This window comes from Myotis yumanensis, unplaced genomic scaffold, assembly GCF_028538775.1.
Source record: "Myotis yumanensis isolate MYYU_CA2020_CCGP unplaced genomic scaffold, mMyoYum1.0.hap1 SCAF_7, whole genome shotgun sequence".
Lineage (NCBI taxonomy): Eukaryota > Metazoa > Chordata > Mammalia > Chiroptera > Vespertilionidae > Myotis > Myotis yumanensis.
Window position 1 is genome coordinate 82,160,741 of NW_027223758.1, and position 26,924 is coordinate 82,187,664.

Consider the following 26,924-nt stretch of genomic DNA (forward strand, 5'->3'; position numbering starts at 1 on the left):
TCCCCCGCCATGGTTTGTTTTCCACCAGAGCCTTCGACGATGTTTCCCTGCAAAGGAGGCACCTCTGGGGAAGTGGAGGCCCGAGCAGCCGGGCTGGGGCTGTGTCAGGGACAGTGGGCCCCCGCAGCCCTCCAGGCCTTCCTCACAGCAGCTGATGGGCCTCAGAACGAACAGCAGCTCCCGGAAAAGGACACAATCATTTGGCTCTGTCACCCCACCTCTCAGCCACTTATCCCAGTCCCCACTGGCACAGGGCCACTGGGCACACCATCTGCCTCCAAAAAGAAGAAAAATGACTGGAGGGAGGATGCCAGCATTTCTCCACGTTCAGGGGATGGTGTCCATATTCTTATGAAAATGAACGCTTGGCCTTCATGGACGCTCATGAAGAACAGTCTGGGTGTGGGTGTCCCTGGGTTTAGGGAGGACTGAGGTAGGCACCCCATTTCTCAATGCATGGAGAGGCAGCTGGGAAGGGCTGGCATTCGTTCAAAGCCCATCCTGTCTCTGCACAGAGCTGGGTGGTCTGGTCTCAGGGTCCCCAGCACCCACCCTCCTGTGCTCCCATTGGGGCTCCCGAGGGTGTGGACCCGGAATCACTCAGAGCGAAGGGGTTCCTACCTTGTGTGAAAAGTCTGACTTAGAGTTGCTATAAAAAGGAGCAGAAATAACAGCTGTGCCTCGTCGTCAGTGTTCGAGTTCCCTGCTTCCTGTCACACTCATCTTGCAAGTTCTACTCATTTTCACATTCTCCCCGGTCACTTCCTCCCTCCAACGTGAATTACTTAAAATAAGGATGCCACTCCAGAATGAAGACTGCACCCCGAGAAAGCCTCGGGTGACTGCTCCTCCCATTGCCATCCCCACAGACTCTGCAGCCAGAGGCGGCGCTGAGTGTGGAGCCTGGGACCGCCTCCCACCGTAGAGGCTGGGATGACCTTGAAAATTTCGCTAAGCAGCAGTTGGTTAGCAGAGCAAGAGGCCTGGGAACAGCACCGGACCAGAGGTAGGACCTGGGTTCTGGTCCAATATATGCTGTCAGAGTGCTCGCCTCCTCTGGGTCTGAGTCCTCGTCTGTAAAACAAGGGTGTGTGAGAGCCCTTCCTGTGTGGGGTCCAGGCCTGGAGCCTCAACGCTCAGTCCTGCCTCCCAAATCTCCCTCCTCTCCATCCCTCGCCAGTTAGGCTTGCCAGTGGCTTCATTAGCTGCCTATTTATGCCAGGCTGGCCGAATGTAGTAGACTCAGACTGTTCCCCCAGCCTCCCGTCAGCCCCTACAGTCCGTTCTGCACCCCGCCACCGGCCTTCTCAACGCTGGTCTCACTGTCTAATGGGTCAGTCACTCTCCACTGCATTCAGCTCCTCAGCAAGGATTATCACCGTCTCACTCCACCTCTTTCCATGGCTCTCAACTTCACTCACAAATATTTGCTGAGCACCTGCTATGTGCCAAGGAGCTCAGAATACAGAAATAAGCCTTCAAGACACGGTTTAACTGTGCCCCCCAACTCCCCCGAGAAGCTTTCCCTCCCTCCACCCCCTCATGCTCACCTGCGGGGTGAGCTCATCACCTACTCCTACATGTGCAAGCTGCTATACCCGACCAGATTGTGACAATGCTGAGACCAGCAACCTTCCTCTCCTTTATGGCTATACCAGGGAAGTTATGTTCCGTTAATGTCTGCCCAGTGTGATGGTTAACTTTGTGTCGATTTGGCTTAAGCCACAGTACCCAGGTATTTGGTCAAACACTATTCAAGATGTTTCCATGAAGGGATTCACATTTAAATCAGTAGGCTCTGAATAACGCAGACTACTCTTCATACTGAGGGTCGGCCTCACCCAATCAGTTGAAGGAGCTAAGGTAATGTTAACTGCGGTGGCTGAGAAGAACTGCTGCCTTTTCTAGCAGATTATGAGGCAGCAGCATGGTAAGTACATGAGTCAGTGATTTTCAGACTCTCCTTCAAAACCATAGGTCTCCAGTGCCCACCACCTTTCACTGGGCCGATCCTCTTCATCTACGTACAAGGTTTCATTTGAAAGGAAAAGTTTCACCAAAGATGAAGAAAAGAGAATAGGGCCAGGGGCAAGGGCAGAGAGGATTTGCAAACCGTGGGCATGAAAAATTAAGTCCAGGCTAGATAAACGTGTGACTCTGATTAAGCCTTCTTCTCCAACTCTGAAAAGGCAGCACAATCCGAGGGAAACAGCTTGACTGGATATTATAAAGCCTCAATCATTAAAACAGTATGGTAGTGACACCTGAATGGACAAATGACTAATGGAACAGAATAGAGAGCACAGAAATAGACCAAAACACGTACAGAAATTTGGCAAACAGTGAAGGTGGCTTAGCAGATAGCAGGGAAACAGCTGCTCTGAATTATGAAATGTTCCTTGACAGGGAGACAAACGAGAAATCGCCAAATTCTTGAAGGAGGTAGGCTCTGAATGGGAACCTTTCTCTCCCTCTATCCATGATTTTGGGTCTGCTGCTGTGCCAAGATAAAATACAGCACTCACTATCATTGCGTTCCTTTCTACCGTAAATTCAGGCAGTTTTGGGCAGCTGAGCTTCAGGCCGAGTTCCTGCTTCATTAAGCCTCTATCACCAAAAAACTCTTCTGATCCACTCCCTCCACCCCCCCCCACCCTACCCCCCACACACACTCTGCCCACCCCCGGGGAGCCAGCTGCTCCTGGGCAGTGATGCTGAGGATCTCCAAAGGCCAAGACCCAGGCGGACATCAGAGAAAGCAGCTGTGTGTGCGGCCACTGCTGCGCTTGGCTCCTGGCCCCTGAATTCTGACTGGCCTGGGAGGTGTCTTGGGCATTACACTTTTTAAAACTCCCCCAGTATTTCCAATGTGGCGCTAAGGGTGAGAATGGCCACTTTAGATTGTAAGGTATCTTTCTTCCCATAAACTTTGTAAGTCGTTCTCTGATGCGAGAGTAACAGCATATAAAACTAAAAGTACTTTTAAGCTACGATGCTGCCTAAATGTTATCCTAGTGTCATCAGAGCCTTCAGGGTGGGGACAGTGGTGGGGGCTGTGGTCTCATCTCTGAGGATGCCCACGTTTGCGCTGGGGCGCAGGGTGAGGCCTTCTATGGCAAATGTTGGTTTCAGATTGACCTACTTCCGCCATGTTTTTTCTAATGGCTCTAACTGCTACAATATAATACATGCGTTGCTAGTCTCTCCTGGGTGTTCTTAGGTGAGCAGCATTCGTGAGGAAAGCATCATCCCTACTGCCAAGCCTGAGTCGGAGACTTGTTACTTTGTCTGCTTCCCTCTACCTCAACCCTCTCCCCCGAGAAGGCACAAGCAGAGTTTGTGAATGGCCATCTATTCCATTTCTGCATCTGTGTTAAACACACTGCTTAGCTGTTTACACTGCCTTGTGAGTCACCTTTTAAAAGTATATCTTTGATAGCCAAGAATTTTTAAATATATTTTTATTGATTTCAGAGAGGAAGGGAAAGGGAGAGACAGACAGAAACATCAATGACAGACAATCATTGATGGGCTGCCTCCTGCATGCTCCACACTGGGGATCAAGCCCGCAACCAGAGAATATGGCCTGACCGGGAATGGAACTGTGACCTCCTGGTTCATAGGTCAATGCTCAGCCACTGAGCCACACTGGCTGGCCTAGCCAATTTTTAAAACATATAAATATCAGTATTTTAATCCTTTTCATGACCAAATCATATTCCTTTGTATGCACATACCACATGCTTTTTTAAAAAATGTATTTTTTTATTTCAGAGAGGAAGAGAGAGGGAGAGATAGAAACATCAATGATGAGAATCATTGATCAGCTGCCTCCTGCACGCTCCCAACTGGGGATCGAGCCCACAACACAGGCATGTGCCCTTGACTGGAATCGAACCTGGGACCCTTCAGTCCGCAGGTCAACGCTCTATCCACTGAGCCAAACCAGCTAGGGTGCCACATGTTGTTTATCCATCTACCAATTGGTAGACATCTGGACAGTTTCCATCTTTTGGCTATTATGAAGAATGCTGCTACGGGCATTTGTGTACATGTATACTTTTTATCTTTTTCTATGTACTTTGGCTTTAACTTTTCCTTTTTTCTAGTTTCCTAAAGTGAAAGCTTAGATTATTGATTTCAGATATTCTTCTTTTCCAATGTATGCATGCAATGCTAAAATGTCCTTGAAGCCAGCAACTTTCAACCATTTTCATCACAAGGCACACATTCCCAGCTCTTGCCCCTGTAAGACCTTGGAGTCCAGATCAGTCCACTGACTTCCTCCCAGCTCCCAGCACCTTTCACCATTATCATCTGCCCCAAACATGTACTTCCTCTGGGTGAACACCTACTACTCAGATATTAAATGATTTCCACAGACAGCATCAAATACAGTTACCCACCATTTTTTTTCATTCACAAGTATTTATTGAGCACCTACTATGCAGCATGTTAGGCTCTGGGATGCAAGTGAAATAAAATATCAGCCCTGCCCTCATGGAGCTCACAATCTGGTAGGGAAAACACACAGTACGCAATAAGCCAATACATAAACACCAGTTGTAACAAGTGCCATACAGGACAGAAACAGGGTGATGCAATAAGGATTGTCAGGAAACACCCACTTTTTAGATAGACTGATCAGGAAAGGTCTGTCTTGTGGTTAAAAGCTGGGTTTGATGCCTGGCTCCCCACCATCAAGCTGCTAGACCTTAGGCATATCACTTACCGTCAGATTCTATTTCCACATTTACAAAATGGAGAGAGTGATACCAAACTCAACAAATGCTCATCACTGCTAATGACTGAGAACTCTTCACTGACTTCTGATTTACAAGGCCTTTCGTTTCTTAGAAATGATAACAGAAAAGGAGGCAAGTACCAACTCTTGACCTCTGTGGAATGTGAGCATAGACCACACTGGAGAGAGCTGCAAGCTACGGTAGCACTTCAGGTGACAACCAAACTTGTTATGGCAGGGCAGGGAAGAGAAAAATGAAAAGGTTGAGATGCCACTGAGCATGGTTCAGGGAGGAAGGAGGATGGGTGGTCAATTGGGAGGGACTAGAATATACACAGAATGAAGACAAATGAAGATGAAATGGAGGACAAGGGAAATCTGCACTCCTTGAAAGACAGCAGCAAAAACAATGAGTGCTTCCTTTCTGAAACCTCATGGTGAATATCAAACTCACCATCGTCCCCCCTACAGAGAATGTCCATGCTAACTGCCTCCTGGATCTGTAAATAGCACCATTACCCTGGTTGCTCAGGCTTGAGAAATGGGCTCAGCCCTTACTCCCATGACCATTTCACACTGAATCTTGAGTATTCCTTTGAAATGGCTCCAAGATCCACTCCCTTCCTTGTTCCTGTGGCCATGTCTGAAATCAGTTCTCAGAATTATGTCCAGATTCTCATATCAGTCTCCTAGGTAGTGTACCTAATTAATGCCATTTCAGTTCTGTCAGAGAGCGGGCTTTTGGGTTTGATCTATTTCAGACTCCCAAGTCCACCGCAAAACATCCCTAAACACATTTCTTCATTTGTAAAATAGGGACAGTACCACTTCCCTTTGAAGTGCTATTGTAAGGAATGAGTCTTTTTTGTAAAGTTCTGAACACAGTGTTAGGTAAGAATTATTGATTTTTGATAACTTGACTATAAGCCCTTTGCAGTCTGCGAACAGATGGTTTCTACTACTGTACTCTACATACACTTACAAAACATACTGAATAAACATTCGTTGAGTAGTTTGATGAAGGCCAAAATAAGAGGACGGTCTATTTTCTAACACAACACTCTTCTTCATTTAAAAGAGTTAAGCTTTGAGATTCTAAAGTAAGCTTTAAAAGCCACTCAGAAATAAAAAGCTGATGGGAAGTAATGGATGTGGTATACCAATCAAGAAAATAACACACCTTAAATACCTGATAGCAATCTGTTTCTCTTTCCCCACAGCTGCCCTTAGAACACCAAGATCTGATCGGAAACATGAAAGAATACAAAGTAAAACAGGCAAAGCTTGGCCAGCTGTTGTTTTAGCCTTACCACATTCCCAGTTTGGGTTGGACTGCCTTTGGCTCAGGAGATCCTACTGAAAGGCCAAAATGGAGCCTACAGGAAGAGGAAAAAAGAGCAGGCTACTAAGGGCTGGCCCTAGGCACAATATTTTTAAAGTGTCAATATTTTCTAAGACTGGAAAGTGTACCCTGGCAATGGGCTACTTCACAGTGAAAAAAACAACAACAAAAAAAACTGTGAAAAACCACTGGGATATCTACATACAGGTGTTTCTGGAACATGTCAGATATATTTGAAGCTGAGACAGCTCAGGAAAATCTCTGCTAATTACCTCCAAAATCTGTTAGCCTAGCTCAGGGGTGGGCAAACTTTTTGACTTGAGGGCCACAATGGGTTCTTAAACTGGACCTGAGGGCCGGAACAAAAGCATGGATGGAGTGTTTGTGTGAACTAATATAAATTCAAAGTAAACATCATTACATAAAAGGGTACGGTCTTTTTTTTTTTAAGTTTTATTCATTTCAAACGGGCCGTAGTTTGCCCACGGCTGGCCTAGCTCATCCAGGCCAGCAAGGCAGAGTCTTAGTTCAGATACCTGCATAAAGATAAATCGTGCATGTTCTTGGAAAATAGTCAGATAGAGAGATAAATCGTGCATGTTCTTGGAAAATACAGTCAGATAGCTCTTCTCACACCACAGGGTTGGGGTGGAAATTAGTATATCCACTTGGTAAGGTGTGACATGAAGCAAGAACTACAAAAGTGTTTATACCCTTGACCCAGAAATTCACCTGTAGGAATTTTTCCTAAGGAAAAATTTGTGCACGAGGACATTCAACTGTAACATTATGAGATGCAATCTAAAATGTCCAATGGGAAAAAGTGATAGGAATCATGGCACATCCATACAAAGGAATATCATGCAATTAATAAAGGTTGAAATCGTTTTTCTTCATACTTTTCTGTTGTCTAACTTTTCCATAATGAGAATGTATTACTGATATAAACAGAAACAAAAACATTACTGAATCAGGCAAGCATGAAAGAAGAATGGGCATTTTTACTTGTTTCTGCTAGGAATTGCTGTGGTTCCTAGCAACAACAAAAAAACTTACAAACCAGTCATTTATTTGACAGTAGCATCAGACTCTTTAAAAAGCAGAGTTCTTAGTCTTTTCCACTACTTTCACCATGTTTATGTGTAACTGTAGCAAAAAGATGGTTAATAAATCAGATTGAATCATCAATGAGCTCCTACCACATGGATCCAGAGCCACTAAATACAATGTCAAACCCAAGTTTAAATGGAACACTGCCCTACATTTTTCGACATGAAAAAATTAGTAAAATAAAAGTGTTTACTAAAAAGAAAATACACCCCTCACCCCCACCCCCCCAAAAAAAACACCAAAAGAGTTAAATGCTTTTTTTACTAATTGGGGGCTAGAAAGAAATGAACAGCATACCTGAGAATTAAACTAATGATTTGTAAAAATCAACTTTTTAAAAAAAAGACAAAATGTAACTAATACAGACTTTATTGGCAGAAGAAACACAGATAATTGGTCACTAAATCAAGTGTCCAAGATTGATCTGAAGGCAGAATATCTGAAAGATCTGAATTTCAAGGTCATAAGTCTCTGTAGAACACTTCACCCAAAATGCAACACCTTACATTTCTTCAAATTCCTGAAGATGCTGAGGAAACTTGTTTTATACCAAGAGTTACAGAACTAATTTATACTCACAATCTCTAATCATGGTATTTTCATTCTAGCTTTACTGAAACACTTTAGATAAATGGCACATAGCCTAAATTTACCTCTACTGTTTCATTAGGCCTTCATAATTGTCCTATGACAGATGCCAGGTATTTACCATATTTTTCCGTGTATAATTTTCCAACCCAAAATTAAGAAATCAATATTTTAAATATTTTGCTGGTTTTCCTCTTAAGGCCTTCTTTTTTGGCATCTTAAGTGTTTGTTCTTCCTGTTTTCTCCACTGTCTGATCATATATTCAGTGGGAGAAGGTCCAAATTGTCTTTTTCCATGCTCTTTTGTAGAGCTGATTACATTGTTTAAATTTTGCAGAATAAAACAATCGCTTACTGGTATTTATCTTTTTATTTTTGACATCTTTATGGGCTCAGAACGCTCAGGTCCCTGTTGCATCTGTGCACTCTCCACCCCCACCTCCAATTATGGCATCAGCTGACGTCAGTAATAATAAGGCTCGTGATTGGAGGAAGCCTGTTTGACAAGATATGGGCAGCTGAGCACCCACACAGCTCTCCTCTGCTGACTGCTGTGCATAAGACGACCCTCAATTTTCAGTCTAACGATTTTAGAAAAAAAGAGCATCTTATACACAGAAAAATACAGTGTAGAAATGGAAGTGAAATCCTAAAGTGGCTCATCTAAGGGTCAGAAAGTCACTGAATGTAAATGAACTGCAAGTGTGAAGCTTTATCAGCACCAATTACACTGCCAGGAGGTACCAAAGCAAGACAAGCCCTTAACATTTGTATGGGAATAAAGATAAAAATATAGGTTGGCAGGTGTTTGCAAGAGACTAGTAACAGCAGATCCTTCCCTTAAGGTACTCCACATAATCACCAGCTGGCTGACATCTAAGCAACAGGTAAGACAATCTCCTCTAGAACTGCATTATACTTGGTTAAACAAAAAATCCGGGCTTGCAAAATCAACTGCTAAAAAGACAGGGTTGCTCTGGCCAGTGTAGCTCAATAGTTAGAGTGTTGGCCCAAGAACGGAAGGGTCCCAGATTTGATTCTGGTCAAGGGCACATACCTGGGTTGTAGGTTCCCCACCCTGGTTGGGGTGCGTGTGGGAGGCAACTGATTGATGTGGCTCTCACACATCGATGTTTCTCTCTCTCTCTCCTTTCTCCCTTTCCCCCCCTCCCTTCCATTATCTCTAAAATCAATGGACGAAATATCCACCAGTGAGGATTAACAAAAAAAGTCAGGGTCTTGGTAAAAATATTTAGTGACCACAATGAAAAAGGATAATGGCTTAATAAGCATGCAGTTGTCATAAGGCCAAATGCATAAAGAAAAGTGCTCACCTTCAAAGATGTATACTCAAAAGTCCCAATTTTAAGATTATAAACTTAATAGTGATTTTTAAATATGCCTGCGCAAAATAAATTAAAAATTTATATGTAACTTCAGTGGAAAGCACCTAAAAGGCACACTAAAACTATTCACATAAAATATCAAAAAAGAAACAGATCACAACTATAAAAGCAGAGGTATCCATTATAAAAAACAAGTAAATAAACTAACTTCTATTCACATTTTAATTGACCTTATAAAACTCCGTTGATTAAATTGGGAAGGGGAGTCGCTGAGAATCTAAAGGGTAACAAAATGATAACAAATATACATCATTTCTTTATTGACAAATTATACCACACAAATCAGGTTACTTTTTCTATCCGATTACAGAGTTAACAGAAATCGCATCTGTATTTAAAGCAGCAACATAAAACTTTACTATGAAGATATTCTGTATCTGGACCAAAGGACTGTAACATGGATTGAAATCTAATGACAAGATAGAACTAGCAACTATGGCACAACTACTGCAGGAAGTTTCTTTTCCACGCTTTTAATAATAAGCAGCTCTCCAAAAAGGGTAATACATTAAGGGGATGATGTAGCCAAAGAAGGGATGACACAGAAAATCACATGATCTTATATCAGCACAAAAGGTGTACAGAGGCCATGAAAACTTGAGAAGGTGTAAAAACCAAGCACTGCCAAGTCAGCTCCGTGAGCTGCACCAACCCCAAGTCATGCGTCCCCGTTCTCACTGAACTCAGTGCTTTTCATCTGGGCACTCAGCTTGAGAATCAGATTACCCATTTTTAAAAAAGAGTTTATCTGTAAAGTAGAGATAGCTTAAGCAGAGAAAGCTAAACATTGGGAAAGTATTAACTCCTTGAGAATTCTAAAATTATTTAGGAAGCCAAATAAAGCAAAAGAAAGTAGAGTGGTTTTTAAAGTGGGGTTCAGGTCTTCTGTGGTCTCAGGAAAGATTTCTCTTTAAAAAATAAAAATAAAAAGGAAATCTGATACCACCCCTATCTCTTGCTATTTGCTTTTTCTTTAAAAATGATCAGAGATCTAAAACATATTTTCTTGGTCAGTGTCACTAAAATCTGAAAAGTTTCAACAAGATTTGAATATTATTCTATAAAGTAAATGAGCAAAAGAAGTTCTTAGGAACAAATTAAACTTTGTTATTCCCAAGCTGCCCTAAATCCATTCTTCTATTGCCTCTAAGCTCTCAATGATTCTGGACAATAAGAACAAAATTCTAACATTCCAGCCACCTTACTCCAAAAACATTTCCTTCAATGGCTGCATAGCATTTTTTTTTTTTTTTGAGAAGGCAAGCCCCGAATTTACATAAATCTCTAGAATGAGATTATAAAATTACCAAAAATAACACATATTACATCAGGGTAGAATCTGTGTAGTGTTCTTCGACATACTCGCCAATAAAGAACAGCCAGATCCTAGAACTTCTCTCTGCATTCAGTAGCAAATAACCTCAAATGTAAATGACAACCAGGGGAAAATGTATGACACAAAGGCCATTTTCCTTTGATGGAATTAGGAAGAAAAGTGGAACCCACGCTTTGGCCACTTATCAAGACTTCATCAGTTCAACGAAATAGAACAAATCTGCGTGGAAACAACTCATTTGGCAAACGTAACTTCTTTCCATATATTTTTCCTTCACATCAGGTTAAACAAAAGTTGCTGTCCTTTTAAAATCATTGATTACATCCTTTTTAATTAGAAAAAAGTTTACTTGCACATTCACATAATTTTATTGCTGTTTATTACAAGAAATGATTAACTGATTTGTAGAATCCATCCAGTAACATGAAACTGAAATCCGTCTCCCAAGAAGACAAAGTTATGGCTGACGCATCTGATGCTCAGAGTACAGCATGAATAAGAAAATCATGTGTGTCGTTTGGTTCTTGCCACAGTCATCTGTGTTCGTCTTTCAGAAAGCAAAAGAATCCATTTGACGTTTCAATAAATATCAAAGTAACTGTTATAAAAAAAATAGCTTCCACGGACCAGAGATCCAAGAAAGAGCAGTTTTGATGAGTGATTCCTAGAATCGAGCAAGTCCTCCTTTAGTCCAATGAGATGATGTCAGGAATGTTCCTTCCACTGCTGGTTATGACCCCTGTCTCACTCCTGCTGCTGGATGAGCTAACGTGAGTATTGCTTTCATGGGGGCTGGTGGTGGTAACAGACGTACTGCTTGCTGTTAAGGGTGAGGTGAGACTATCCAAAAACATAGGAGGACAGTACTGCTTGAAACAAACAATGATGCTGATGAGGAAGAGGCTACATTCATTTCAAATAAATAGACTAGAAATTGTTAGATATGTACAAGTGAGAGCCACATATTTTAATCCCAATGGGATTTAAAATTTTTTTCAAAACTCCAGGTCTTTGGATGAAAGATGGCATGAATTTAGATATTTTTTATTACTTAGAGAATGTAGCATATATTCTTGATTCTCAAAATCTGCAGAATTTGTTTGCTGACCAAATATATAGGTGCAATTACAAAAACGTCAACAATATTTAATAGTGAATATGGGCCTCACAATCATGACTCAAAATTAACCTCAAAAAGATCTCTCACTACATGTGTTTACACCAGATTTAAATCACACTGCAAAATGATAGTACTTATTTTTAATGGTAGTGAGCAAAAATGCTATTTCAAAATTCAATAATTCTTTCAAAATTTATTATCAATCAGACAGGTTAGGAATAATGTTAAAATTGATCAACTAGCCCAGCCAACGTGGCTCCATATTGAGTGTCAACCTATGAACCAGGAGGTCACGGTTGGATTCTGATCATCGCACAATCCCCACTAGGGGCCTGCAGGAGGCAGCCAATTATTCTCTCTCATCATTAATGATTATATATCTCTCTCCCTTCCTCTCTGAAATCAATAAAAAAACATATATATAAAAACAAAAAACTAACCAACTAAAGAGTGGCATTTGACTCCTCTGTACATACATGTAACAATACCTGTGTAATTGCAAGGGCAGCATTCAGAGACAACATGGTAGCTAACCAGCAAGGGATGCCCAGAACATAGAACTATCTCATGTAATCACAAAATTTTGGAATAAATCTTAAAGATCTAATCTAATGTAATTTTTCTTGTGATGCTTCCTTGACACCCCTCTCCAAGAGTTCACATTTTGTTTCCTTACCAGCTTGGTTTCTGATTCTTAAATTCAAACCTGAGTTTAACACTCTAGTATTGATCAAGAGAGAGAGAGGAAAGACTAAAAGCTTTATTTTTATATCGCTATAGAATGTTTTATGTGAGAAATATTTTATCTTCAGACTGTATGAAAGGGTATCTGATCAATCTTATCACTTCTATAGTCAGCTATCATTGGAGATACTAAGTTACAGAGAAGAATTTAAAACTGAGGTTGTTTAGATTACGTGATCTGCAAAATGATAAGGGGAAAAGCCCCAGGTTTGAGCTGCTAGTCAGTGGGAAGAACTAAATTCAGCTGCCTTTCAAAAAAAGTAATTTAATGTTTAGGATGGATAACTGTCTTGGATCATGAATAAAATGAATGTCATGCACCAGGAAATTCAAGGGATATTGGTTAAAGAGGAAAAGGAATAGTTCTTAAAGAGTTCTAAACAAAGTTAAACTCTCAAGTATTAACTTTCTTTAAAAGCAAATACATTTCCTACTTTCCAACAAAATTGGGGAAGGAATCTAGAAAAAAGGTCAGAATCTTTATTTTATTTTGCCTCTCAGGCAGTTTTTGATTGTGTGGTAGTAAAAAGGTACTCTTCTTCCTTTATAAAATGAATGCTAGATACTACAGTCCTGCTATCAATAGGCTCTATGCATTGAATATTTATTATACTCGGGTTGCAGGCATTTACCTGTAACTCCATTCTTTATGTGTAACTGGCACATATCTGCACAGAAATAATGGGGCAATATGGAGGTAAAGTAGAACAAATCTTAAGGATTCCATGGAGACTGAAGGCACAACCTCTAACTCTTCTATTGCATTATCAATTAAGTTAGCCTGACAGTAGCAGGCTAAATAGCACTATGAAATCTGAATCCTCTAGGTTCCAAGGTAATTTATTTTAAAAGGATGCTTCACATAAAAAAAAAAAAAAAAGAAAGAAAATCAGTAATATTTTAAGCCCAAAGAATAAATGTCCTAGAAAGATATAGGTATACTTTTGTTGTAGATAGAATTTATTGATGTCATAAAGTCAATTCAGGGTGAGAAGAAGAAATTCTTCATTCTGTGCACATTACCTTGGGCCAGTATTTCCGGTGTTGTTTGTGTGATCAGATACAGAGTATTCAAACAGGAGGCCAATACAAGACCTGTAGTTAGCTGATTCTGAGCACCTAGGAAGTGGTGGTCCATGTTCTTCCTCTACTCCCTTCCTACTCTCAACACACCTTTCAAAGTCTGTTTCACTTTGCCCCTGGCTTTCCCCATGCCTTTCCCTCCTCTGCTCTGCCTCTGCCTCTGCTACACGCCTGCCAATGGGGTCCATGCTCACTGCAAGGTCTTCATGTTGGGACTCTGGGATACTAGAATTTCTTACCTCTGATAGAGAAAACAGGAATAATTTATAATTTATAGCAACTTAGGCTGGGGCATCCCCAAAGTCTGAATCTGATTGCCTTTAAAAATAAGGAGGACTCAAGATAATGATTCAAAGCAGTTTAATCAGTTTTAGCTATTTTCTCTGTATAGAACAAGTGTTTTACAATTTCTGTCAAATTTTAATTTCTAATAATCTAGCACTGCTTCCCTCATTTTAATCACTGAAATACTTGATAATGCCAACTGATTATTAAACTAAATAAAATATAATTTCAAATTCAAATATCAAGACCAAAAAATATCATAAATTGAAAAACAGCAACTTTATTTCTCCAAATAAAACTGAAATATTTATATAGTACTTTCTTTGCATCAATTTAAGTAACTGAGAGTTGACTGTCCTGATTTTATGCAACTGGTCATTTTTAGTTAGTATGACATAAGCAACAATCAAATACAAATTAGTTGCTTAAATTCAGGATACATACCTGGGGATCAACTGGAATAAGGGAAAGAAAATCCAAACCTAAAACAAAAATGCTTTGTTAATAGTTGTCTCATATTTTGGAGACATGAATTATTTCCCAAAATCATTTTATATTCATCACAAGCCAGAAAACATTTGGGGTTAACTGTTTACCATTCCATGATAGGAAAGGTCTACACCAGAAGCAGTGCTATTTAATGTGTATAAAATTCCAAAATGAACATATTCCCTAACAAAACATCTGGAAAAATCACTTCCCAGAGACTTAAAGGAAGAAGTAGGACTAGTCAAAGCAAACATTTCTTAGCTTCATCACTTAACAGAACGAGAAGCAAAAAAATGGATGAGATAATGATCTGGATACGAACCATTAAAAAAACATACTTAAGCTCTTAAGATACTTCACATTTATTTTTCAGAAATACATCACAATGAACTTCATCTAAAATACCACTTCTTAAACAGATGTCTATTTCATGAAGTGCTCTCTGTCTCCCTATTTCCACATCAAAAGCAGTACCTCATCCAGGGATTACTCCAGTTCCATGCTCTGCACAAAGCAAGCCTTGGTAATTTCTGCTCACTAACAAGCTAAAACTTGTCAAGGTTATAAGCCAATGCAATTTTCTAAACCAAAGATGTGAGATTCTCCAACTAAGCTTTTGAAACAGGAATGTGAAAAAGGTTGCCCAGTACACCATTTCAAAGCATTAAAGTTATAACAATAAATAATTTAAAATTTCAGGCCTAAAAAGTCTATCAATAAACTTCCAAGTCAGTTCCCCTGGAGTACCTGTTTGACTAAATTCCAAAACATTAAAAACAAACAAAATAACAACAACAAAAAGATACTAAGTATAGGTCACTAAGACAGGTCAATTTCTATTCAATTTTATACATTTTTATTTGCTGGCATTCAATGTTACCTTAAATAACAATCATACAGAGTAAAGTCTGATATTAGACTGTTACTCAAAATAGAGAATATTAGAAATTATCTTTAAAATATTTAATAAGCAGAATGAATAATTTATAACTCCAACATTTTAAGTATAGTTAGTCCCTTATAATCTCTAAATAAGCTATGTTTACAATGCTTATCAAGTAATAGAAACTATAGCACCAATCATTTGAAAGAAACCATTCCATTTATAAAGCATGTAAAAAAATTATGATTTTTCATTTTGTATGTCTGTCACTACCTATATGGCACAGTAGGGTTTGCGCTAACAATGGACAAAGAGAATCACAACGAACGATTCCAACTTCAGTAGGTGACGTTTTTCCATAAGCAGTCTTTTCACATTAATGATCTTGTTCAGTAAATCCTTTCTCTGCTTCTGTTGAACACCAATTCAAAATGTGTCTAACTCTTATACCTTCCAAGAGTTTTATATATTCAACATCTCCATTATTGACTGAGTCACAAAAATACTTTATTGGCATGTCATTTAATTAATTATTTTAATTTTATCTTGCTTCAAATGGTGTAACAATTTTCTTTTTATTAACTAGAGGCCCGGTGCATGAAATTTGTGCACTCAGAGGGGATGGGGTCCCTCAGCCCAGATTGCGAGAAGGTGCAGGCCAGACTGAGGGACCCCACTGGTGCATGATCGAGGCCAGGGAGAGACGCAGAAGGTTGGCCAGCTTGGGAGGGATGGCAGGAGGGCTCCAGGGAGTGTCCGGCCCATCTCGCTCAGTACCGATCGGCCGGACCCCAGCAGCAAGCTAACCTACCAGTTGGAGCATGTCCCCTGGTGGTCAGTGCACATCATAGTGACTGGTCAACCAGTCATCTGCTCCCAGTGGTCACTGCACATCATAGCGAGCAGTCGAGCGGCCTTAGCATATCATTAGCATATTACGCTTTGATTGGTTGAATGGCCGACTGGACACTTAGCACAGTAGGCTTTTATTATATAGGACTAGAGGCCTGGTGCACGAAATTCGTGCATGGTGTGTGTGTGTGTGTGTGTGTGTGTGTGTGTCCCTCAGCCCAGTCTGCACCCTCTCCAATCTGGGACATCCCTCTCACAATCCAGGACTGCTGGCTCCCAACTGCTCACCTGCCTACCTGCCTGCCTGATTACCCCTGACTGCTTCTGCCTGCCAGCCTGATCACCCCCTAACCACTCCCCTGCCAACCTGAACGACGCCTAACTGCTCCCCTGCTGGCCCAATTGCCCCTAACTGCCCTCCCCTGCCGGCCTGGTCACCCCTTACTGCCCTCCCCTGCCAGCCTGGTCGCCCCTAATTGTCCTTCCCTGCAGGCCTGGTCACCCCTAACTGCCCTCCCCTGCCAGCCATCTTGTGTCCACATGGGGGTAGCCATCTTTGTGTTGAAGTGATGGTCAATTTGCATATTGCTCTTTTATTAGATAGGATTTTGTATGTTCAATTACTTTTAATGTTTTTTTAATCACTCAGTCCACTTGAATAACAAACACTTTTAAAAAGCTAAGAAAGCACTGCTATCTCTGTTGGAATATTTGTATTGAAGCCAATCACCCAAAAATGCTCATTTTCTAAATGTTTAGTCCCATTTCATAACTTCAATTTAAATAAACACACAGACTTGTAATTTTCAGACTTTTTTTTACAGCTCCAGAACTGAAGGCTGTCCACTGAGGTGCAGAGACTTCCTATTATCATTATTTCAGCTCTTTGATATATTGTAATTCTTTACTGTTTCATGTGATTTAAGAGATTCACTTGATCTATATCTTTTGACACCTCATCCACGGATCAATGAATATGGTGACTTATATAATGCACTAGAGGCCCAATGCACGAAATTCGTTCAAGACCCTTGGCCCTGGCCCCTGCCCGCCGCCGCAGCCGGGGGGCCTCTGCCTCAGCCCCCTGCAACCTCCCCACCCCCGCTGAGGCTTTGTTCACAAGGAAAGACGTCCAGAAGGATGTCCAATCTAATTAGCATATTATGATTTTATTATTATAGATAGTAAAATACCCACACATTTTTCTAAGCTCTTGGTTGAAATTCTAGGCTGTCTCCCCAGCATTATACAGATGCTGTCTATACAAAATCCAATAATGTTCTAATGTAAATATTTCTCCATGAAACCATTTTTTCTAAAACACCATCTCTAAAATTTGATATAGTATTTCAGATGTTATTCCTTCCAATAAACTGCATTATCAAAGTCTTGCATTTTATATTTTAAGTAGACTATTAAAACTCATATGAAATAGTTGAAGTTTCATAAATAGTGATTGTTACTTCCTTATTTTATAAATTTAGCAAAATGCTGTTTTCTTATTTCACCATAATTTTCAATTGAAACAATAGGTTATATTAATATATATTTATGCCCTCCTAAGTATTTCAAGGTTGAAAATGTGCTCAATTATTTTTAACTAAAAAGCAGGTTAAAAATTCTCATGGTACATTCTAAATGTTTGTTCTATTAATGGTTAAAATTGTTGCTTTTAGATTTTAAATGTGTCTTTATGTGAAACTGACTCTACATGTCTTACTAAGAATAACATCTTCCTTACTTGAGCCATGAACTTTAACCAAACATGGTTGCTACATGATTAAATATGTAAATGTTTAGCACTTCCAAATTTTAATAACACAACTTTTGAGCACCATTCACACCTGACAATATGTCACTAGTAATAAGGCAGTCATATTTTTTCTTGAAATAATCAAGGTGTTTTCCATTCCATAAATACAAATTATGTTTTATTTTGAATTCACTGTTGCACAGTATCAGAAGATGTTCCAAGCTGCAGTTCATTATTAATATCATTTCTTCTTTGTTCCCCTGCAGATTCAGAAGATTCATGTTTATGATGTTTAAAAAGAATGTTAAGAAATGTATTAAAATGTTATCTCTATTCTTGGTGTTCTATTTAATATTTTATTATAAATTATTAAATTTATAAATATCAACTCTGTATAGTATGACTAATTACATAAAATTTATGCACAAAAATAAAAGTAAAGTAACTACTAATTATAAAAGAGCATACTAACAATAAAACCAAAGTAAAAACTAAGCTATTTAGATGTAGTAATTGCTACATGATTCACAGATGATGATAAAACTGTTAATTCTTGTAAAGTACAATAGACCCTATTCTATTCAGTTTATCAACTTGTAAAAAGCATTTCAACATTTTAATAACCAGTATTACCATATTGGTTTTATATTGGCCTGAATATTAGTCTTAGTTCCTTAATACCAGGCTTGAAGTGTATTTTATGAAATATACAGTTAACATATTTTACTGCATTTTTATCTGCACATTTTATAAAATAGTCTCAATTTATACCCAAATTTTGAAAAACTGTAAATTCTCTAAAGTTAAAAATTCATTGAGAATCACATAATTTGAAAACAGAGCAAGTGATTTGTAAGTTGTGTCTATTCTACTGCTAAATGGCCAGAATCACTTTAGTAAATGAAATTTTATCATCTTTTTTCCAGATCAATTCTTAATTCAAAGTCTTTAGGAAACAAATCCTTAAAAAATGTTTGTTTATAACATATACTAAGATGACATGTGGACACTCTTCAACTTCACTTAAATCTAGCCAAAGTTAGAGCAAAGCATAACAGTTAGAAATTAAGACTCTCTGAGTGTATTTCTTATGGACCATGAAACCTCACCTATACCTTAGCATCGAGCTTTGGATACAAAAAATACTTTATAACTGGTCATGGCTGGGTTTGCAAACAATTTTTTAAAATACCAATTCCCAAAGTACACATGGACTAAACATATTTAAATACCAATTCCCAAAGTACTAAACATATTTAAGAAAAGGTATTTACAATTTTTTTGATGGATAGTATTTTTAGTCTATTCTTTTCCATTAAATTGTATTTGAATTGGCCAGATAACAAAACCATCAACTGTTTCAAACAACACAAATTTTGCCCAATAGAATATATATTGTTCTTACAATAAAGACATCCCTAAGAGTGTTAAAATTAACTTCAGAAATCTGGTGGGGAAAATTAATTAATTGGAAGAGGGAATTGTATTCCACTAAAAGCACCCTTTAGAAAGAAGGGAAGTCATGAATATTAAGAGGTACTGGTTCTAACTTGCTCACATTTGATAGATCAAAAATGTCTGTAAAAACACTGGCTATACAGAGAGGGGAGAAGGGCAGAGTTTAAATGTATAATACGGCCTTGGTTGCACAGGTCTTGGTACTAAGGTAATTCAAATAACCTTGAATTTTTAAATGTTGAGATATATATATATATATATATATATCTCAACATTTAAAAATATATATATATAAAATATGTCTTCAGATATTAAGTATATATATATATATATAAAATATGTCTTCAGATATTAAGTAGTGCTCTAGGGAGACAGGTAGATCCTATTTTTACGGGGGAAAATCACAAGGTAAAGCTGTTGGCAACACCCCAAGTTGTGATGGACTACCAAGAAGAGTATGAGAAAATACTCTCTCCCTAACCTATAGGCTTGCATAATAAATAAGCTAAGGAAAACCTCTGAGTACAAATCTTCTCTGAAAGAAAATAAAATCTATAAACATTTCATACTATCCTACTGTCTTTCCTATTATTAGGAATCTATAGATTGCTCTGTAGTTAAGATGATAGGAAATGAATATCATATATTAAAACAGACATGACCTTTATATGAAGTTTTCAAATTTCCTTAGCATTTCTATTTACATTTTTAAAACTCTATTTGCTCCACAGGTTAAGATTAAAAATAAATGATAAGACTTAATAAGAAACAAACAAAAATAAATCTTCACATACCTGGCAAATCTGATGACATGCTTGATATTGGCGTGTGGTGGAATGGTACTGAGTAGTCTGTTAATGAAGGCGGAATAGCAGCAGGATCAACGGAAGTCACACTGGGCACCCTTACAGAAGACGGCTGATACATGAGAACCCTGTTTTAAATAGCATGGGAAATTATAAACAATCTGGCTGTTAGTTCACAGGACAGAAGGGCTGTACTACTGCACATTCTCAGTTGTAAATTCACTAAGTTTCAGCACGACTATATGGCAGCTACTCACTACACAGCACTACACTCTACTCTCCTCTTTCATTAACAGTCTACATTTTAACATGCATGTATATGGTTCTCAGCAGCTGTGATATAAGAGCAAGTCAACATTAAAACATAATGTACAGTGCTGGAGTAATACATAAAATGTTCATTCACAAGTAGAAATATACTTTGCATATGCTTTTATTAATGTAGGTAACACATGTGGATATTAGTAGTCTTATCTATAAAAAAAGAATATACCCTAAAAATGCCGAAACACTAATTCGAAAGAATATACTAGCATGCACCCCTATGTTCGTAGCAGTATTATTCACAAACCCAAGATCTGGAAATAGCTCAAATGCCCATCAGTAGATGACTGGTCAAAAAAGCTGTGATATATTTATACAATGAATATTACTCAGCCGTAAAGAAAAAAAAGAGAGAGGAACCAAGATAGCGGCATAAGTAAACACCGGAAATTGCTGCCTCCCACAACAACTACAAAAATACAACTAAAAGACAAGACGGACATCATCCAGAACTACAGGAAGGCTGGCTGAGTGGAAATTCTACAACTAGAAGGAAAGAGAAAAGCACACTGAGACTCAGAGGAGGTGCGGAAGTAAAGTGCAGAGGTACGGAGGCGCACGCAGCAAGGGCTAGCAACTGAGGACGCGGCTGTCTTTTTGAATCGGGAGGGAGTCACAAGCCCCCGACTGCTCTGAACTCCAGTTCCGGGAAGTCTCTAGGAACCCAGACTCATACGGGCAGAAACTGGACTGTCTGGCAGTGGGCAGAACTCAGAACTCCAGGGCGGCTTTCTCTCAGAGGTGCTTGCAGTGATTACCGGGACACTGAGACTCGGGGCCTCTTAGGGTAGGACTGAGGATCAGCCATAGCAGTTTGCTCCACCCTGTTGATTCCCTGAGACCCTACCCCACCCAAGCTGAGGCAGAGGCTTTTGCATATGAATGCCCTGGCCCTTTGCAATCTGAAAATTACCTAACAAACTGCAGCTGGGCCAGACAGACCCAGAACTTCCAAGAGAAGGCCCAAGGCCCCACAGCAGCTTGCATTGCTTCACAGCTGGGCCTCATCTGGGCACCTCCAAACCCCAAACAAGGAAGGGGAATCTGCAGATCTCTCTGTAGCTCCTGCTGGGTAGCCTCAGGCAGAGGCTAAATTAGCAACTCCTTAGATCCAAGAGCCAGTGTACCCAGTGGTCAGAGTGGAACCATCTAGATTACAACTCCTCAGATCCATAAGGGACACACTCAGGGGGCAGACTCAATGAGCACCAAAGCCTCACTGAAGTAAGTCTTGCCCCATAAGGGTGTCTTCAGCACAGAAGTTCTCCCACCGTAGACACAGCTGATTCTCACAGACAATTGGCCTGGAGGTCAATTCCTCCCAGTGATACGTACAACAATCAAGGCTTAACTACAACAAGACTGTGCACAAAGCCCACAAAGGGGTGCACCAAGAGTGTCTACCTCAGGTAATTGGGGAGGCTGAGCCACTGGGCCCTATAGGACACCTAGCACACAAAGCCACTCTACCAACACAGGGAAGCATAAAAAATTCGGAGACAAAGAAACAGGTCACAAATGACAGAAATGTAGGAAAGCAAACTACTGGATATAGAGTTCAAAACCACACTTTTAAGGTTTTTAAATAATTTTCTAGAAACCGCCAATAAATTTAGTGAGACCCTAGAGGATATGAAAAAAAGACCAACTAGAAATTAAGCATACACTGACTGAAATAAAGAATAATATACAGAGATCCAACAGCAGACAAGAGGATCCCAAGAATCAAGTCAAAGATTTGAAATACGAAGAAGCAAAAAATACCCAACCAGAAAAGCAAAAAGAAAAAAGAATCCAAAAATATGAAGATAGTGTAAGGAGCCTCTGGGACAGCTTCAAACGTACCAACATCAGAGTTATAGGGGTACCAGAAGATGAGAGAGAGCAAGATATTGAAAACCTATTTGAAGAAATAATGACAGAAAACTTCCCCTACCTGGTGAAAGAAATAGACTTACAAGTCCAGGATGCACAGAGAACCCCAAACAAAAGGAATCCAAAGAGGACCACACCAAGACACATCATAATTAAAATGTCATGGGCAAAAGACAAAGAGAGAATCTTAAAAGCAGCAAGAGAAAAACAGTCAGTTACCTACAAGGGAGTACCCATACGACTGTCAGCTGATTTCTCAACAGAAACTATGCAGGCCAGAAGAGAGTGGCAAGAAATATTCAAAGTGATAAATAGCAAGAACCTACAACCAAGATTACTTTATCCAGCAAAGCTATCATTCAGAATTGAAGGTCAGATAAAGAGCTTCACAGATAAGAAAAAGCTAAAGGAGTTCATCACCACCAAACCAGTATTATATGAAATGCTGAAAGGTATTCTTTAAGAAGAGGAAGAAGAAAAAGGTAAAGATAAAAATTATGAACAGCAAATACATATCTATCAACAAGTGAATCTAAAAATCAAGTGAATAAAAAATCTGATGAACAGAGTAAACTGGTGAATATAATAGAACCAGGGGCATAGAAAGGGAGTGGACTGAAAATTCTTGGGGGGAAAGGGGTGTGGGGGTGCAGGAAGAGACTGGACAAAATCATACACCTATGGATGAGGACAGTGGGAGGGGTAAGGGCAGAGGGTGGGGTGGGAACTGGGTGGAGGAGAGCTATGGGTGGAAAAAAGAGGAACAACTGTAATAATCTGAACAATAAAGATTTAATTGAAAAAAAAGAAAGAAAATCACACTTTTTTTTGACAGCATAGTTGGACCTGGAGATTATTATGCTAACTGAAATAAAGCAGTCATAGAAAGACAAATACCATATGATCACACTTACATATGGAATCTAATGAACAAAATAAACTGACAAACAAAATAGAAACAAAGGCATGGATACATGGCACAGACTGACAGTTGTCAGAGAGGATGGGATTGGATGAAAGAAGGTGAAGGGCTTAACCAAAAAACATATACATAGAACACACAGACACAGACAACAGTGCGGTGTTAGAGGGGAAAGGGAATGGGAGGGTAGTGGAGGTGGGGAAAGAGGGGGAAAATTGGGACAGAGACTTTGCTTGGGGCAATGATAATGTTCTATTGAGCTATACCCTTGAAACCTGTATGGTTTTGCAATAAAGTTATTGTCACTCCAATAAATTCAATTTTTTAAAATTTAGAAATAAAATAAAGGACTCCTAAGATTTTATTTAAATCAGGGCAATTTATGAGTGATGCTACTTACTATAGTTCAACCAGAATTCCTTCATTCTAGCTTGAGTTGTGCTAATTATTAGCACTCTTTTTTAAAAAAATCAATATATTTTTATTGATTTCAGAGAGGAAGGGAGAGGGAGAGAGAGAGAGAGAAACATCAATGATGAGAATCATTGATGGGCTGCCTCCTGCATACCCCTTACTGGGGTTTGAGTCCACAACCCGGGCATGTGCCCTTGACTGGAATTGAACCTAGGATGCTTCAGTCCGAAGGCTGATGCTCTATCTACTGAGCCAAATCAGCGCAGTGGTCGGCAAACTGTGGCTCGCGAGCCACATGCGGCTCTTTGGCCCCTTGAGTGTGGCTCTTCCACAAAATACCGGCTCTTCCACAAAATACCGACTTCTGCGCATGGGCCATGAAGTTTCAATCGCACTGTATGTGCGTGCCCCCACATGGTATCTTGTGGAAGAGCCATACTCAAGGGGCCAAAAAGCTACATGTGGCTCTCGAGGCGAGGTTTGCCGACCACGGAGCTAGGGCAATTATTAACACTCTTATCTGGGGATCACCTAAGCAAAGAAAGCCAATCCTAAAGCCTGCCAACCTGATGACAATAGGCAGCAATCAGAAATTTAAAAAGATGACTACTCAAGATGTATAAGATATAATAGCCAGAAATAAAATGTTGCCTACCGTGATACAATCTATCTTTCTAAGGGGGGTTATGAGTTTGAAATTAAACACACTTAAGCAACACTTTATAATTGGTATTATATATATACATACACACAATATGTATATATAATTTTAACTATTATTTTAAGAAGCAGTATAAATTTTTTTAAGTTCAGGAATAAAGAGAGATAATTTTGACTTCTTCCTATTTACCCCTCAGTTTTTCTTTGCTCAGGGTAAACAGAACTTCAGAAGAAAAACATCTTTAATGTACAGAAGAAACTAAGCAATATTATGGACCCTATGGGCTAATAGTGGCCAGCTTTTTGTTCGACATGTCAGTGAGGCTACAGTGGTAGCAGCTGCTCTCTGAGCTCCATGATGTCACCCAAGGATGACAAGAAAGGTGCCATCGACCAAGAAAGACAAAGACCCAGTGAACAAACTGGGGGCAAAGCCAAAAAGAACTGGTCCAAAGGCAAAGTTTGGGACAAGCATAATAACCTAGTCTTGACAAAAACACTTATGATAAACTGCAAGTTCTCAACTATAAGCTCATACGCCCAGCTGTTGTCTATGAAAGACTGAACATTGGCAGTTCCCTGGCCAGGGCACCCCTTCGGGAGCTCCTCAGTAAAATACTTATTATGTTGGTTTCAAAGCACAAAGTTCAAGTAATTTACACTAGAAATACCAAGGATGGGGGCCCCTCACGCCCAGCTGCTATTAAAGATTCAGAAACAGGTCCCGGAGGAGACCAAGATGGCGGCGTAGGTAAACACCGGAGACCGCTGCCGCAAACAACCATTTCAAAAATACAACTAAAAGACGGAACGGACATCACCCAGAACCACAGGAAGGCTGGCTGAAGAGAGACTCTACAACTAGAAGGAAAGAGAACAGCAAACCGAGGCTCAGAGGCGTCAGAGTGTGGAAAATACAAAGGTACCGAGGTGCGCGCACAAAGCGGGCTGGTGGCTGAGGGCACGGTTGTCGTTTTCGGTCGGGAGTGAGTCTCAGACTCTGGGCTCCAGATCCGGGCGAGTCTCTAGGGACCCAGACTCAAACGGGAGAAGCGGGATTATCCGGCATCAGTTGGAACCTGAGGGCAGCTTTCTCTCCGAGGTTTGCAGCGGCTGCCGGGGTTCTGAGAAGCAGAGCCTCTGGGAACGGGACTGAGAGCGGTCATAACTGCTCCCTCCGCCCGCCCTGTTGAGCCCGCCCCGCCCAAACCCTGCGCACAGCCATTTGCCGATCGCCTCAGGCAAAGGCTGGATTAGCGCCTCCCCAGAAGGCAGACGTTTTCCATACAGCTGATTCCTACAGCCAGTCGGCCTGGTGGTCAAATCCCTCTAGTGTTAACTACAACAATTAAGGCTTGGCTAGAACAAGACTGCGCACAGAGACCACAAGGGGGTACACCAAGAAAGCATAAAAGATGCAGAGACAAAAAAACATGATAGAAATGGAGGATATGGAGCTAAGAATCGCAATTTTGAGGGCTTGCCATAAATTTGTGCAGAGCCTCACGAAAACTAATGAGACCCTCGATGCTACGATAAAGAAATTAGAAAGTAAGCATACACGGACTGAAATAAAGAATATTAGACCCAATAGCAGACCAGAGGAGCACAAGAATCAAACCAAAGACTCGACAAAAAACACCCAATTGGAAAAGCAAAATGAAAAAAGAATCCGAAAGTGTGAAGATAGTGTAAGGAGCCTCTGGGACAGCTTTAAGCGGACTAATATCAGAATTATTGGAGTGCCAGAAGATGAGAGACAGCAAGATATTGAAAACCTATTTCAAGAAATAATGGCAGAAAACTTCCCCCATCTGGAGAAAGAAATGGACTTACAGGTCCAAGAAGCGCAGAGAACCCCAAACAAAAGGAATCCAAAGAGGACCACACCAAGACACATCATCATTAAAATGCCAAGAGCAAAAGACAAAGAGAAAATCTTAAAAGCAGCAAGAGAAAGAGGCTCAATTACCTACAAGGGAATACCCATACGACTGTCAGCTGATTTCTCAACAGAAACTTTGCAGGCCAGAAGGGAATGGCAAGAAATATTCAAAGTGCTGAATACCAAGAACCTACAACCAAGATTACTTTATCCAGCAAAGCTATCATTCAGAATTGAAGGTCAGATAAAGAGCTTCACAGATAAGGAAAAGCTAAAGGAGTTCATCACCACCAAACCAGTATTATATGAAATGCTGAAAGGTATCCTTTAAGAAGAGGAAGAAGAAGAAAAAGGTAAAGATACAAATTATGAACAACAAACATGCATCTATCAACAAATGAATCTAAGAATCAAGTGAATAAATAACCTGATGTACAGAATGAACTGGTGATTATAATAGAATCAGGGACATAGAAAGGGAATAGAATGACTATTCTTGGGGGGAAAAGGGGTGTGGGAGATGCGGGAAGTGACTGGACTAAAATCATGCACCTATGGATGAACACAGTGGGTGGGGAGTGAGGGTGGAGGGTGGGGTGGGAGCTGGAAGGAGGGGAGTTATGGGGGGAAAAAAGAGGAACAAATGTAATAATCTGAACAATAAAGATTAAAAAAAAAAAAAAAAAACAGGTCCCAACAACTGTACATTTTGAAAAATAAAACTTTATTAAATAAAGGGGAAATGACTGGGACATGGGACATTAGGTTAACATCCCACAGTGCTGTTAGAAAACTGTAAGTTTAATGAGAGGCTGAGAATTCTGTAGCTGGAAGGGACCACAACA

At 40.0% G+C, this 26,924-nt stretch overlaps 1 protein-coding gene across 6 annotated transcripts in view; it reads right to left on the reverse strand.

Moving 5' to 3' along the window:
- Positions 1-4,408: 4,408 nt before the first annotated feature.
- Positions 4,409-26,924, reverse strand: part of PIAS2 (protein inhibitor of activated STAT 2) — a 75,112-nt gene continuing 52,596 nt past the window's right edge. For 2 of the 6 annotated variants that reach the window (XM_070421101.1, XM_070421103.1), the window contains 3 exons: positions 19,988-20,127; positions 14,203-14,240; positions 4,409-11,395 (listed from right to left, as the gene is read on the reverse strand). In XM_070421101.1, the coding sequence (XP_070277202.1) occupies positions 11,213-11,395; positions 14,203-14,240; positions 19,988-20,127 (361 nt within the window). In that variant the 3' untranslated portion in view covers positions 4,409-11,212. Of the gene's footprint in view, positions 11,396-14,202; positions 14,241-16,441; positions 17,996-19,987; positions 20,128-26,924 lie in introns of those variants that run through there. The other 4 variants (XM_070421102.1, XM_070421104.1, XM_070421105.1 and 1 more) reach the window with 4 other exon arrangements.